The 14141-nt window shown below is 51.2% G+C and overlaps 1 protein-coding gene across 7 annotated transcripts in view; it reads left to right on the forward strand.

Moving 5' to 3' along the window:
- Positions 1–14141, forward strand: part of ATP2B4 (ATPase plasma membrane Ca2+ transporting 4) — a 94209-nt gene that overhangs the window by 54419 nt on the left and 25649 nt on the right. For 5 of the 7 annotated variants that reach the window (XM_059146978.1, XM_059146972.1, XM_059146976.1 and 2 more), the window contains exons 3-13: positions 1618–1815; positions 2455–2712; positions 3116–3241; positions 3669–3794; positions 4866–4901; positions 6469–6630; positions 9400–9614; positions 9967–10209; positions 10775–11016; positions 12424–12655; positions 13564–13743. In XM_059146978.1, coding sequence (XP_059002961.1) covers positions 1618–1815; positions 2455–2712; positions 3116–3241; positions 3669–3794; positions 4866–4901; positions 6469–6630; positions 9400–9614; positions 9967–10209; positions 10775–11016; positions 12424–12655; positions 13564–13743 — 2018 coding nt within the window. The remainder of the gene's footprint in view (positions 1–1617; positions 1816–2454; positions 2713–3115; positions 3242–3668; positions 3795–4865; positions 4902–6468; positions 6631–9399; positions 9615–9966; positions 10210–10774; positions 11017–12423; positions 12656–13563; positions 13744–14141) is intronic. The other 2 variants (XM_059146977.1, XM_059146975.1) reach the window with 1 other exon arrangement.

Here is a 14141-nt window from a genome sequence, read left to right on the forward strand (position 1 = left end):
ACCTATTTTCCCATTTTTCAAAGACTTTTTCTGTCCAAATGTCTTCCTTAGGTCTGGCCCAGATCTCTCCTCTCACCATGTAAGGTACCACTCTTGGTTCCTATGGAGTGGAGAGGGGGAGTAGAGGTTTGCCCACACGCCATGCCCCAGTCCGTGCCAGGGTAATAGCGCCTCGCACGGACCCCAGTGTGAGGACGTCCTCAGCCTCAGTAGCTCCCCGTTCTCCTTGCTTTCCCTCGTGTGCTGTGATGCTTGCTGGAGTGCCCCTGTCCTCTGATTCTAACTCTCCTCTGCAATGACTTTTTTCCAAGACAAAGGTCAACCTCTCCTCCCCCCCGCCTATGCATGGGAACCCATGAACAGGGCCGCCAACAACTTCACGTGTGAAAACCCTGCCTTACTTGCTGCTGTGTGTAAACAACTTTAATTGAAGTCTTAGGATTTCCCTCCTTCCCTGACAGCCCAGCAGAGGGGCCCAAATATAAGGCCTGAAATAAAGAAGGCCCAGGAAACAAGTCTGCCTGTTCTTCCCCTCTCTGGGCATGTGCCTGGACCCGGCAAGTGTGCTCACATAGGACGTGTGTGGTCATGGGGAGACGCGGGTAACCGAGCACTGTGTACTGTCTGACTTCATGGTTTCACCTTTTTGTTCTTTTTTTATTCAACATGAGTAACAGTGGTCCTGTTAATGCCTAACTTAGTCTCAGTAGTACTAAGTACACAGTACTTAACAGAGTGATAGTACCTCTTAGTGCTAGGTGTCTGTGTCTGTGTGTGGGTGGGGGACTGACAAGGAGGGAATGGACACTGCACCTGGGCACCCAGAGTAGGAGGCTAAAAGCCCCTCCCATTGATCTCTGGAAGCCCCTGGAACTTGGAATCAGGACAGCTGGTTGGGCCCTGTCTGCCAGCCTCCAAGCGTGACCTTGAGCAGAGAGCTGCTTCTTTCGGGCCTTTGTGTGTGCGCCAGTGGATGGAAGCTAATTCAGTTTTGAAATCAGCAACAGCAGATACATGTTTAATGTGAGAGAAAAGTTCTGTCAGCGCCAGGAACCATTTGAATGTTTGTGTTCTTAGAGCTGGAACTTGCAACCTACTGGTGAGAGGAGGTGAGGTTCCAGATCCCGGGGAGCTCACCCTGGACACTAAGAGCAGTGAAGGACCATCTTGTCCCAGTTTGCCCATTTTGAGACTGAAGGTTTCACAGCTCTCTGCGTCCTGGGCAAACTAGGTGGGGGGGGGACTGGTCACCCTAACTGGATCTCCTACCTGGGCAGAACAGGAAGCAGGCAGGTCTTTATTTCAAGAAGCTTTGGACCTCCTTCTCCCATCATTCATTTCTTCCCCCTTGTTTTTTTTTTTTTTGTTTTTTTTTTTTTTTTTTTTTTAAGATTTTATTTATTTGACAGAGAGAAATCACAAGTAGGTAGAGAGGCAGGCAGAGAGAGAGAGGAGGAAGCAGGCTCCCTGCCGAGCAGAGAGCCCGATGCGGGACTCGATCCCAGGACCCTGAGATCATGACCTGAGCCGAAGGCAGCGGCTTAACCACTGAGCCACCCAGGCGCCCCCCCCCTTGTTTTTCTTACCTGTTCCTCCCACTCATATCTCCCATTTCAGGTCTATCTGGGAACCCTACGGATCTGGAAAAACGTAAGCAAGTGTTTGGACAGAATTTCATCCCCCCCAAAAAGGCCAAGACCTTCTTAGAACTGGTGTGGGAAGCCCTTCAAGATGTCACACTCATCATCCTGGAGATCGCAGCCATCATCTCCCTCGTCCTGTCCTTCTATCGCCCCCCTGGGGAAGAAAATGAACGTGAGTGTCTAGAACAACCTGGTGTGACTCTGATCCGTGTTCTTTCCACCCCCACCAAAAAAGCACTAGTATTCATGATTGACACGTGTAGCTTAAAAGTTGACCCTTCTTTCCAGAGTGGGTCCTCCAAAGAAAACCAACGAGTAGCTGGTCAGCCATTCCTCAACCCATCCTGATTCCAGAGTCTTCTTCCCCTTCTCCTACCAAATCCTTATGCAGAATACTTCTACCCTCACCCAACCACCAAAACCTGCTTCTCAAAGTGCTCCCCACCAATTATCTGGCATTATGGGAAATAGCAGTGACCTAGAGCCTGGAGCAGGGGCCTGGCCTTGTTCGGAATCGTGAGTTCTATGCATATGCTGGCCAGTAATTTGTACTGATGTGCTTTGTGCTACTTACTCGTTAACTTCTTTTGGGTTAACATAAATGCTTATATTGGTGTTGACATACATGACGCCCCGCCCTGCTGTCCTTCAGTGTCCTCGGAGGATAGATCACCTGCCCAAGGGTTGTGTTTTCTAATTATTCTCTTTCCCTGACTTTCCATTCTGGAGGGTTGTGGAAGCACTCCTCCCATTTTTAGTGTTCACCAGTGCCCCCCGATGACCCTAAAGTTCTGTCCTTTCCCTGGGCCAGAGTGTGGTCTGCCTGTCAGTAGCCCAGAAGATGAAGGAGAGGCGGAAGCTGGCTGGATTGAGGGCGCAGCCATCCTGTTCTCCGTGATCATCGTGGTGCTGGTGACGGCCTTCAATGATTGGAGCAAGGAGAAGCAATTCCGGGGGCTGCAGAGCCGCATCGAAAAGGAGCAGAAGTTCTCTGTGATCCGAAATGGCCACATCATCCAGCTGCCTGTGGCCGAGATCGTGGTGGGTGACATCGCCCAAATCAAATACGGTGAGAGCTCATGCTTCTCAAACCTATGTCGTCCTCCCCACCTGAGCGCTGGGTCCTTTGGCACAGGGGGCTGGGAATCACTGAGGACCTAGAAAGATAAAACCCCAAGCAGCATTAGCTTCTGGGTTAGTCGAAGGAGGTTGTTGAGAAGGACTCAAAGAAAGAAAAAAGTCTCCCCAAAGAATGTCAACTCTTTGAATTTCTAAGGAGTCTTATCTCAGGTGGTGAGAGATGAAGCCGTCTTTCAGATGAAGCCTGCCACAGGCTTTCCCAGTGCTGTCTGGGCCATTGTCCTATAGGTAGGGCCTGTGGGAGCAGACCTAAGACAGGGTTGGATGGTTCCCACCCTCTGACAAGCTCTTCCGTCCCCTTTCCCTGTCGCCCCTTCCCCTCTGCACACTAGGCGACCTGCTGCCTGCAGATGGGATCCTGATCCAGGGGAATGATCTCAAGATTGACGAGAGCTCTCTGACTGGGGAATCAGACCATGTCAAGAAGTCCCTGGAAAGAGACCCAATGCTGCTGTCAGGTATGGCTTCTGGTTGCTCCAGGCCTTGCCCTCTGTTCTGGCCCTGCCCCATCTCTTTCCCCTGGGTTCATTTGGAGCAGGAACATATTAGTGGGTTGAATACAGGCTATCAGTCAATGGAAAAGAAGTTCTCTGTGAAGTGAGTGTTATAGGGGCCTTGATAGGGCTCTGCTGGTTAGTGGTTGGGGAAAGAGGGAAAGAGCCTTGCTCTAAAGCAGCTAGACACATTTTTCTTCTTACCTCCCAATTTGTTTGGTCTATTTTAAATGGGCCCAGCTCTTGACCTTTTCCTGCTATCTGCTGGGTATATCATTATCCATGGGGGAAGAAGGAAGAGGGACTGTTTTTTTCTAAGTTTGTATTCCACACCGAAGCATGGCTAGGTATAAGAAACAACCCTCCTTCTATCTTCTCCATTCTCATATAGGAACCCATGTCATGGAAGGTTCTGGCCGGATGGTAGTAACTGCTGTGGGTATCAACTCCCAGACTGGAATCATCTTTACCCTTTTGGGAGCCAGTGAGGGAGAAGAGGAGGAGAAGAAGAAAAAAGGTAAGGTCATGTGGGATGAGATTGTGAACCCTCCCATCCCCATGGCCAGACTAGGAAGCAAGGGACCAGGCGTGCATGGGATGTCTGGTGGGAAGAATTTGCTGGATGAAGAATGCAGATATCCAGACTTCTTGCGGAGATAAAGATGTCGAGCCTGGCTCCCCAGGGTGCTCTGATGAAAACCAAATCAGGTCACCTTTGAACCTCAACTCCTGTGTGTCTGTTCGTGGGTTGTAAAGGCGAGAGATGTAAAGCTTGCCCCAAATGAGCCGGCTGGGTGCCGTGACCCCAGCAGGCCTCTGCGTAGTCCCCCAATGCTTGCCCCTTCCTCCCTCAAATGTGAGGCAGTGAGCGAACCGTCCAGGCTGCAGGAAGGCTGCTGAAAGCCTGGGCTCACAGTGGGAGAGAGGTAACGTCTACCCCCAAAGTTAGTCCCATCTTTGCCATTCACTTGCTCCTAAAGGAAAGACAAACAAGGAAGGAAGGTAAACAAGAAAAAGATACTAAAGACAGATCGACCTTTCCCTCAGCATTCCTTCTTTCCTTGGAGAAGAGAAGGATTTCTGTCACTTGGCCAGAGGACCATCTGGGCTGTTCCGTGGAGGGCAGTATATCAGAAGGAAGCAAAACCCGTTCCGTCGGGAACTAGACTGTAGGCCAGCTGCTGATGCATAAGGAGGAAGCCGGCCTGGTGCTGGCGAACGGACACAGAGATACCTTTCAGAGCCTCTGCCATCAGGCAGAACCGGTTCCAACCTCTCACTTTCTAACCCCTACCCCATTTCTGTGAGTGATGGGACTCGAGCTGGGAGCAGCCTCCTAGCGGCCCCAGCGCAGGTGTGCGCTCACCTTTGTGAGAGGTCTGGTCCGCATCCCGGTGGTCCTGCGCGCCCCGAGGAGGCATGGATGTGAGCAGAGACATGAACTTCCTTTCCATTTCCCTGCCCCGCCACTCCACCCCTTTCTGCGGTGGCCCTTTTGGGCTCGGAGCGGGACCAGCAGATCATATACCTGATCTCTTAATAGTCACCTTGGGTCTCCACCCCACTTTTCTCTTTCTTGTTCAAACAGGTAAAAAACAAGGAGTCCCTGAAAATCGCAACAAAGGTAACCTCTCCACCCACTCATTTACCATGTTTACCTGCCCACACTCAAACCAGACCTTTCCAGGCCATCTGCCTTCTCCCTTTCCCTCTCCATAAATCTGTTATCTGCTGCCGGGGCCTGATGCCTCATCCTGAGGAAGGTGCAGAGATTTTAGGGGTGGTCACCAGGTCCGGGTCCCCATCTATGATGTGACAACAGCACCCCCTGCTGTTGTCTCACAGACCCTCCTGTCAAGGTTTCTCTTGAGGAGCAGGTGGGAAGGATCTGCTCTTCCCCGGGCCCGCTGAACTCCCCGCTTCACCGCCCTAGGCCGGATTTAAACACCCACGGTCATGGTCATGGTCATCCGTTTCTGGGCTGGAAGACTTCAGAGTCCCGACAGTAGAGGGAGTTGGGGTGGGCAGTCCCTGCACCCTCCTCTTGCTAGCTTCCTCATCGGTGTCCTCTTCTGGCCTGGATCCTTCTCTGCTAGTCTTCTTGGGGTGCTTGGACAGAGCCCGTTCTCTGTACCTCTCCCCACCTCCTTCTTTGTTCTCGCCGTCTGTCTTCTTCTCCCGATCTGGTGTGTGTTTCTTTTTTGGTGGCTGTGTTTACATCCCGTCTCTGTCTTGTTTGTGGAGTCTGACAACAGAGACAGTATCTCAGGAAGGGCATCGTAAGCAAAAGAGCCGAGCTATGCAGGGGTGAAGCCGGAGGGGGAGGGTGGGAACCGGCCAGAAAGGCTCTCTTGAGACAGCTACTGGAGATTTTTTTTTTTTCCTTTGTACCCACGTCATAGTAGTCTTTAGGAATAAAGTCATCACATTGGAGAAGCAGGGCCTCACAGAAATAATTCTTTAATTTTAGGTCTCTTTAACTCTTCTTTGGAAAGCAAAATGGATTTATATGTCTGTCTTTATCCCTCTCATTCCAGAGGGTCCCTCCTACCAGCTTCTTCCCTCTCCCCCAAAAGACTTAACCCTCCCCGCTTTGTACATCCCCACCTTTGTCAGACAGGGGAGAAGGGACATTTCCTTCCCCAGTGATTCAACTGATATAAGAAGGAACTGGAAAATACCCTGTTTGGGGGGTCTGTGTTTCTTCCCTGATGGTCTAAAAGGAGAAAGAGATGAACCTTTTAGCAGAGCAGACTGGGACCCTTATGCTCTGGAAAAATCTGCCAGCCTTCCCTGTCAGCCCCTTTCTGCACTAAAGATTCACTATTTTAAGCGCTGAATTCCAGGAAGGATGGTTGTTGGTAAGAGCACTTAGTGGCATGACTAATCCTCTTGCTGGAATAAACCTGGCTTGGGGCTCTGAGGTGGTGCCAGGAAGCTGCCACCGAAGAGGAAATCCATACCCTCAAAGCACTCCCGTTTCTTTTCCCGTTGTCAGAATATCATTCTAAAGGCCGTAGCAGAGGGTGGAAGTCATGTCCCTTGCCTGGCATGGGGTGAGAGCGGCCAGAGCTGATGCTGGGGGTCCAGGTGACTTCCGGGAAGGAGACAGGAGTTTTGGTTCCCATGCGCTCGCTCCTCGGTCCTGCCAGCTCGTGCACTCACCTGTCCTGTTTGTGTGCACACCCTAGCAAAGACTCAGGACGGAGTGGCCCTCGAAATCCAGCCACTCAACAGCCAGGAGGGGATTGACAATGAGGAAAAGGAGAAAAAGGTGACCAAGCTGCCCAAAAAGGAGAAGTCGGTGCTGCAGGGCAAGCTGACACGCTTGGCTGTTCAGATCGGGAAAGCCGGTGAGTAAGGCAGAATTTTCTCATTACTGGGGCCACTGCGGATCCTCGCCACTGCGGCTGTCCACCTTCTGTCCCAGCCAGGCTGGCAGAAGGAAGCTGACCCTTCCCAGGGGCTCATGCAGCACAGGGTGGCTGCGCCCCTCTCTCTGCCCTCTAGAGAGAAGTGTGTGCCTGTGTGTGAGGGGCGAGGGTTAAAGACCCCGCGTGGTCTCTTGCCTCCCACCAGAAGGGAGGTAAAGGACTTCTGTCTGACAGGGGACATTTACTTTAGCAAGAAGGAGACCTAGCCGACCATGCACCTGTTTCATGTATTGGCTTGTAAATCCTTCAGGAGAGAGAAGGCTCCTGTTTGCCAGCGGTGATGCCTAGTGGAGGGCTAGCGCCTGGCCTGGCAAAGTGCGATGATGAATGCAGAACAAGGACTAGAGGAAGCGGGAAGACTGTGATTTCCAGAGGCTTTTTGCAGAGGAGGGCATCACTAGGGGCACTCTGACCTATCGTGAGAGGAAGTGGCTTCTCCAGCCCCTGCCTCTATATTCTCTCTCTACCTTCTGTTGGGGGCTGGGGCAGGGGTTGGAGGAAGAAACAAAAGGAAGAGTGCCCCTTCTGTGGACACACCTCTCATGGGACCACCTTATACCACTGTCTTGTGTGCTTCTGACCCCAACCCACTGTCTCATGTGCTCCTGACCCCGCCCCTCTGTCTCATGTGCTCCTGACCCGGAACCACTGCCTCATGTGCTCCTGACCCTGCCCCTCTGTTTCATGTGCTCCGGACCCCGCCCCTCTGTGGACCACAGTCAGTCTAGTCCTGTACATCTGCATGGACAGCTCACCTGGGATATTGTTAAAGCACAGATCCTGATTCAGGAGGTCCCAGGCAGGGCCAGGATTCTGCATTTCTGACAGGCCCCCAGGTGATGTCAATGCCACTGCTCTGCTATCTGCACTTTGAGTGGCAAGAATCTCTGCAGGGCACTGCCATAGCCACTAACCACGTGTGGCTGTTTGTTGCCCCTTAAATGAATTACAGTTAAATCCAAGTTAACATTCAGTGCCTCCATTACATCAGCCTTGTATCGGTTGGTTGATAATCACACACTGCTAGCGGCTACCGTATTGGACAGTGCAAAGGGAGGACATTGGAAACATCACAGAGTTCGCTGGGACAGCATTCGTCTAACGTAGTCATTCAGTTCTAGTCCCCAGCTGATGGCGAGCACGTGAAATCTCTTGTGTATCAAGTGTACGTGGAAGACATGAATTGCAGGTGTAGAATCAAGTTACTGAGCCTGGCACACATGTATGAAACATTAAACAGATCCCACTAACCTCTCCTGTGGTCCACGAACCCCTGCCTTGCTCTTTAGGGAGTGCAGGCTACCTGATGGCCGGCCACTGGTCCCCTCTCTTATTTCAGTTAATGTTCTAGGCCAGGCCCCTAGGAAGGGAGGCAAGTCTAGTGCTTTGTACCACCCAGGGAGGGAGTGCTTCTTTGAATTTTGGACCCTAGGCACCTTGTTTGCCTCACCTTAGCCCTGACTCTGCTGAAGCAAAATTCAGAAGAATACGCTTTTATTGAAATAATCACCTCTAACCTTGCTCGGATGCTCTTGCATCATTAGGCTCTCAGGAAAAGCAAAGACCCACCCTAGACTATGGTCTGAAGCAAAACTTTTCCCAGATACTGAGCCACAGATCCACACAGGGTGCCCAGATTCTGAGCCCCTCAGCCTTCGGGGTGTCCAGGCAGCCCCCAGCAATGTTGGAGCCCCTAAGCCAGCTGCTTTCTGACATTGAAAAAATTCTCCCATTCATATCAGTCTGTTGGACGACCAGCTTGTCCTGGCTTGCTGGGGACTCTCTTGATTTTACCACTGAGAGTCCCACATCCCAGCTGCTCAGTCTCAGGCAAACCAGAATAGTTGGTCCCCCAGCTAGGGTGCCCTTGCCGAGAAACCCTTTGTGGGGAGGTGGGTGTAGGGATGGGTGAAATAGGTGTTGGGGATAAAAGACGGCACTTACCATGATCTAAATAAATAAATAAGATGAACTGGTTTTAAAAATCCTAATTGTCTTTTGATCTTCTTAAAAAAAACTCTGTGCCTCAATTTCTTCATGAAAGGGGATGATAATACTAACTTAAACTCCCAGGGGTTTTGTGAGGATTCAATGAGTTGGTACACTTGAAGTGCGCTGGCCTGTATAGTAATCATTATAGAAATATTTGCTCAGTGTAAACATATACATTATTGTCATCTTCTGTCTACGCCATGGTAAGAGAAAAGTCAGGAAGCACCGTTCTCAAGGTTAGCCACGTAGGTGACGTGGAACACCATACGGTCCTCGTTGTAGACAAGTCGGGTGAATTACCCGACGTTCCCCCGCTGCTGGGGGAGAAGCCCAAATTGTTAAACTCCTAGGAAATAGGCAGATGCAGTCACTACAGTATGAATTGTCAAAAGAAGGTAGGTCTGAGATAGAATCATAAAATGCTCTTTTAGAAAACTAGACCTACTCCTTATTTACGAATGAGGAAACGGGCCGGGAGAGAGACTGTGACTAGTCCAAAGCCACGAGTCAAGTGGGTGTCATGCTGAGACTAGAACCGGTGTCTGTGGAGGACAAAACCCGCATCCTTTCCCCTACGCGACAGCGTACAGGTGACCGAAAATGGGTAAGGGACGTGGACATGTGTCCTTAGAGACAATGGATTTAAACCTCAGTAGCGAGGCTACACCTTATGCTGGCTGCTTGTTTGCTGGACAGGTCTCCTCATGTCTGCCATCACGGTTCTCATCCTGATCCTGTACTTTGTGATTGAGAACTTCGTGATACACCGCAGACCGTGGCTGGCAGAGTGCACGCCCATCTACATCCAGTACTTCGTCAAGTTCTTCATCATCGGCATCACCGTCCTCGTGGTGGCCGTGCCGGAGGGGCTGCCCCTGGCTGTCACCATTTCACTGGCCTATTCTGTGAAGGTGAGACTGCAGCAGGGCTGTCTCTTCCTGTAGGACAGAGATGGGAGGGGAGGGTGCCCTGTAGCCTCTGGTGAAAAGGTGGGCCATCCCCTCTGCACAACCCCCGGGTGGCCCTTCATGAGAGCAGAAGCCGCTGGCTCCGCTCAGAGACAAAAGGACCATATTGATCGGTGGCATCCAGGGTGAGATAACCCAGTAGAATCTGAAGAAGATTCACAAAAATTGTCTCCCGCATTTTTGCGCAGACCAGAGCGTGAGACGTGGAGACACATTGAATAAAAAATGGCCTTTGACCTATATATGGCAGAGCTCTATCGGTCCGTCCTCAAGTCTGTTCTTATCTCCTTTGTAGAAAATGATGAAAGACAATAACTTGGTGCGGCACCTGGATGCTTGTGAGACGATGGGCAATGCCACAGCCATCTGCTCTGATAAGACCGGCACGTTGACCATGAACCGCATGACTGTGGTACAGGCTTACATTGGAGACACTCATTACCACCAGATCCCAAGCCCTGATGCCCTCGTGCCCAAGGTCCTGGACCTTATTGTCAATGGCATTTCTATCAACAGTGCCTATACCTCCAAGATTCTGGTAAGCTCTTCCTTTGCCTGGACACTTAGAGTGGGTAATTGGAGGGAACTGTTGATTTTCTCTGGACAGAGGAATTGTCCCTTGTTTGTTCTGCTTGAGTTGCCACCCCCACGTTTCCACTTCCTACTCCTCGGTGAACACGTTTGGGGTGACCAGGGATGGATCCATGGAGTAGAGTTGGGGACCCGGAGGCAGGTAGAAATCCAGGTCTCTGAGAGGCCCGCCAGTCACCATATCATGTCAGTATCTCTAGGAGAGATGGACGTATCAGGGGTAAATTACATACTTTCTGGAAACTGAGAGAGGGTGTTCAAATGAGACCCACATAGGGTGAGATGCCAGCACCAGCCCCAAGGCAGACTAGAACTTCACTCAGCCTGGGATGGCTTGGGGACCACAGTCACCACTGACTACTGTCTGCCTACCCTTGGAAAAAAGGCAGATGCTGTCTCCCTGCATGGGTTCCGGGTACATACGTGAACATTTCTTCAGGGAGTTCTCTCCTTCCTGAGCTCTCTCCGTAGTCGGGGCATGTTATCAACAGCATATCCAATTTCTCTCTCAGCCTCCGGAGAAGGAGGGAGGTCTCCCGCGGCAGGTGGGCAACAAGACTGAGTGTGCCCTGCTGGGATTTGTCACCGACCTGAAGCAGGATTACCACGCGGTACGCAACGAGGTGCCTGAGGAGAAGCTCTACAAGGTGTACACCTTCAACTCTGTGCGCAAGTCCATGAGCACGGTCATCGAGAAGCCCAGCGGGGGCTACCGCATGTACAGCAAGGGTGCCTCTGAGATCATCTTGCGCAAGTGAGCCCCCCTCCCCCGCTTCTCCTTCCTTTCCAGATCCTCCCTGCCAGAAGGTCTGGGGGACATGTGCCATGCTGAGCCCACCTGAATGGTCCATGAGCCATTGGACCATCGTGACACCATCACGAATAGCTGAGCACTTACTCAGGCCGAGGCTTGTTTCCAAGTGCCTCAGGTGGCCCCTTCTGCATAATCTTTACAACCCAGAGCAGTAGGTGCTATTATTGTTCCTGTTTTATAGATGAGAAAGCAGAGGTACAGGAAGCGAAGTAACTTGCTTGGGGGGTAAAGCTAGTAGGGGCAGCCAGGATTCAGACCTTGATAATCCAAGCTTTGATCTGCTCATGTAAAACCCGAGGAACACCCACGGGGTTACTGTGATTAGATGGTTCGATGTGCGCCTTGGATGTGGCGTGAGTTCAGTTCTAGACTGCCGTGATGAAGCGAGGTGAATGAGTCTTTTCAGTTTCCCAGCATACAAAACTCATAGTTCCACTAGACTGTATAACCATACATAGTTATAACAGACTGTAGTCTATGAAGGGTGCAATAGCCTCTTATATAAAAAAACAAGTACATACCTTACTTTAGAAATACTTTATTGCTAAAATATGTTCACCATCATTAGCGATCATCATCTTTTGGCTGGTGGAGGGTGTTGCTGGGTGCTCAGGGCACTGGGTGCTGAAGGACTGGGAGGCTGTGGCACTTTCTTAAAATAAGACAATGATGTGTGCTGTGTTGATTGACTCTTTCTGTGAGTGATTTCTCTGTAGCATGAGATGCTATTTGATAGTAAAACTTCCATCAAACAGTGAAACTTCTTTCCCATTTGGAGTCCTTTCCCCTCAAACCCTGCTGCTTCTTTATGCACAATTCTAAGTCCTCTCTTGTCGTTACAAGAAGTTGCATAACTTGATCAAGCAGCTAGACCGTTCACAGATCATTAAAGGCTGACCTGTGTGGGCCCAGGGCCAGTAGCTGGATTAACCGGTGCCTCTCTTTGGCTCCACCACCTTCTTTTGATCAACCCGTTCCTGTGGAGCCCACCCTCCGCACCGAGTACCATTCTAGTACTATGCTAGTACTGGGAATTAAAAATGTGTCTCCCTCTTTGAGAAGTTCAAAGAGCACGTGATCCATCCACAAGTGACCCTCGGTGTCACATTCACAGATGAGTAGGAATAGACGACATGAGAGAGTCACCCCCTCTGCTTACGTAGACCGTGTCCGCCTCCAGACCACCCCACCTTGCACAGAGGGACTCGGTGGGATGATGGGTAGAGATTTCTGGCCTTGGGACAGTGTCTGTACGAGTATAGCAGAGTCACCCGAAGGTCTGTAAGTGAGCATAGAGGCATACTGGGTGGGAAGGGGGAGCCACCTCCTGACTGCGTGCTTCCCTAGGTGTAACCGGATCCTGGACAAGAAAGGGGAAGTGATGCCATTCAAGAATAAGGACCGAGACGAGATGGTCCGCACTGTCATCGAGCCCATGGCATCACAGGGCCTCCGAACCATCTGCATAGCTTACCGGGATTTCAACGACGGAGAGCCCACGTGGGACAATGAGAGCGAAATCCTCACTGAACTCACATGTATCGCAGTGGTGGGCATTGAGGACCCCGTGCGCCCGGAGGTGAGGCTTTGGCTTTGGCTTTGGCCAAAGGGTAAGGAAACATGATGGGAAGCCTTCTACCAGCGTCTGGCCCCGGAGCGAGGCAAGCGCGACGTACTAGGAAGCCACCCCAGAGTCCCGGGAACTGGGGGACTCGTTCCATTTCTAGCTGTGACCCCAGGCAAGTTACCCAACAACTTCTCACTTACCCAGATAGATGTTTCTGTGCCTCCTGCTTCCCAAAACTGTAGAGTGCTGAGTTGGTAGATGCTGGCATTCTCACGGTGAATGCCATCCGAGGGGTGAGAGGCGTGGGTTTTACCGAGCTTGTGATCCAGTTCCTAAGAGCAGTCAGGAGGCGGGGTTAACCGCAGCACCAGCTTTGCCTCCAGCCACCTTCTCTCAGTCAGGACGTTCTTGCAGAGTGCCCTTAGGATAGCTGAACCATACTCTAAACACTAAGGCATTGAAAAAGTCTCTGCTTATAAGAAGTCCAGACAGATGGACTTTGAGTTGGTCAAGGCCCAAGGCATGGGAAACTACAAAGAATGGACGGGCTGGAGTATGCACCAGGACGGTGGAGAACGGTGAAAACTTCTGCCAGAAAGGAAGGCAATGGCCAAATCCCAAAAGAGGAGACAGACGCCCTGCCAAGGAGTCTAGATTGTAGGGAGAGTCCACTTCCATGCCTGTCTCCTGAAACAGATTTTCTCTTCAGTTCCTGGTACAGGAAGACAAGGTCAAGTGTAGTGTCCTGGGTAGGGACGGAAGTGAGGCGGCACCAAACAATATAGCAATGACCAGACGTGGCCCGTGCCTTGTGGCACTGCTCCCGGGGTCCCTCTCTCCTGTCCACAGTGAAGGGACCCCCAACAGGGGCAGGCGTCACCGCTCCCACTTCCTGCTCTCCCTTGCCTTACTCTCCACAGGTACCCGAAGCTATTGCCAAGTGCAAGCGAGCTGGCATTACTGTCAGAATGGTGACAGGTGACAACATCAACACAGCCCGGGCCATCGCCACCAAATGTGGCATTGTGACACCTGGGGATGACTTCTTGTGCTTAGAAGGAAAGGAATTCAACCGACTCATCCGCAATGAGAAGGGAGAGGTGGGTCCCGGCTGGGAAAACCCAGGGCCTCATTTGGCACCTGGTTGGGGGACGGGGTGGGGGGATGGGGGGGGCTCTCGTTGTAACCCTCCTGGGACACACATCTGGGACACGGGAGAAAGCCGCTGGGTTTTGTCATTCTTGTTTGTTTGTTTAAGATCTAACTGCCTTTATTAAATGGCTTCATGACTTGAGCAGAATCCCATGTAGCTAGTAGGGGGAGCTGTGAGGAGTTGGACCACCAGCAGGTGGTTTTTAAACTAAAATCTATTCAGAGCGAACTTTCCTTCTACCAGGGCTGCTCAGGTGGGAAAACTGGGAGTTTTCTTTCTTCTCATTATCTTCCTTCATAAGCTCTCTTTTGAGACAGTGTCACTAACTTTTCACTTTTTCCCGAT

The sequence above is a fragment of the Mustela lutreola genome, chromosome 14 (genome assembly GCF_030435805.1).
Source record: "Mustela lutreola isolate mMusLut2 chromosome 14, mMusLut2.pri, whole genome shotgun sequence".
Lineage (NCBI taxonomy): Eukaryota > Metazoa > Chordata > Mammalia > Carnivora > Mustelidae > Mustela > Mustela lutreola.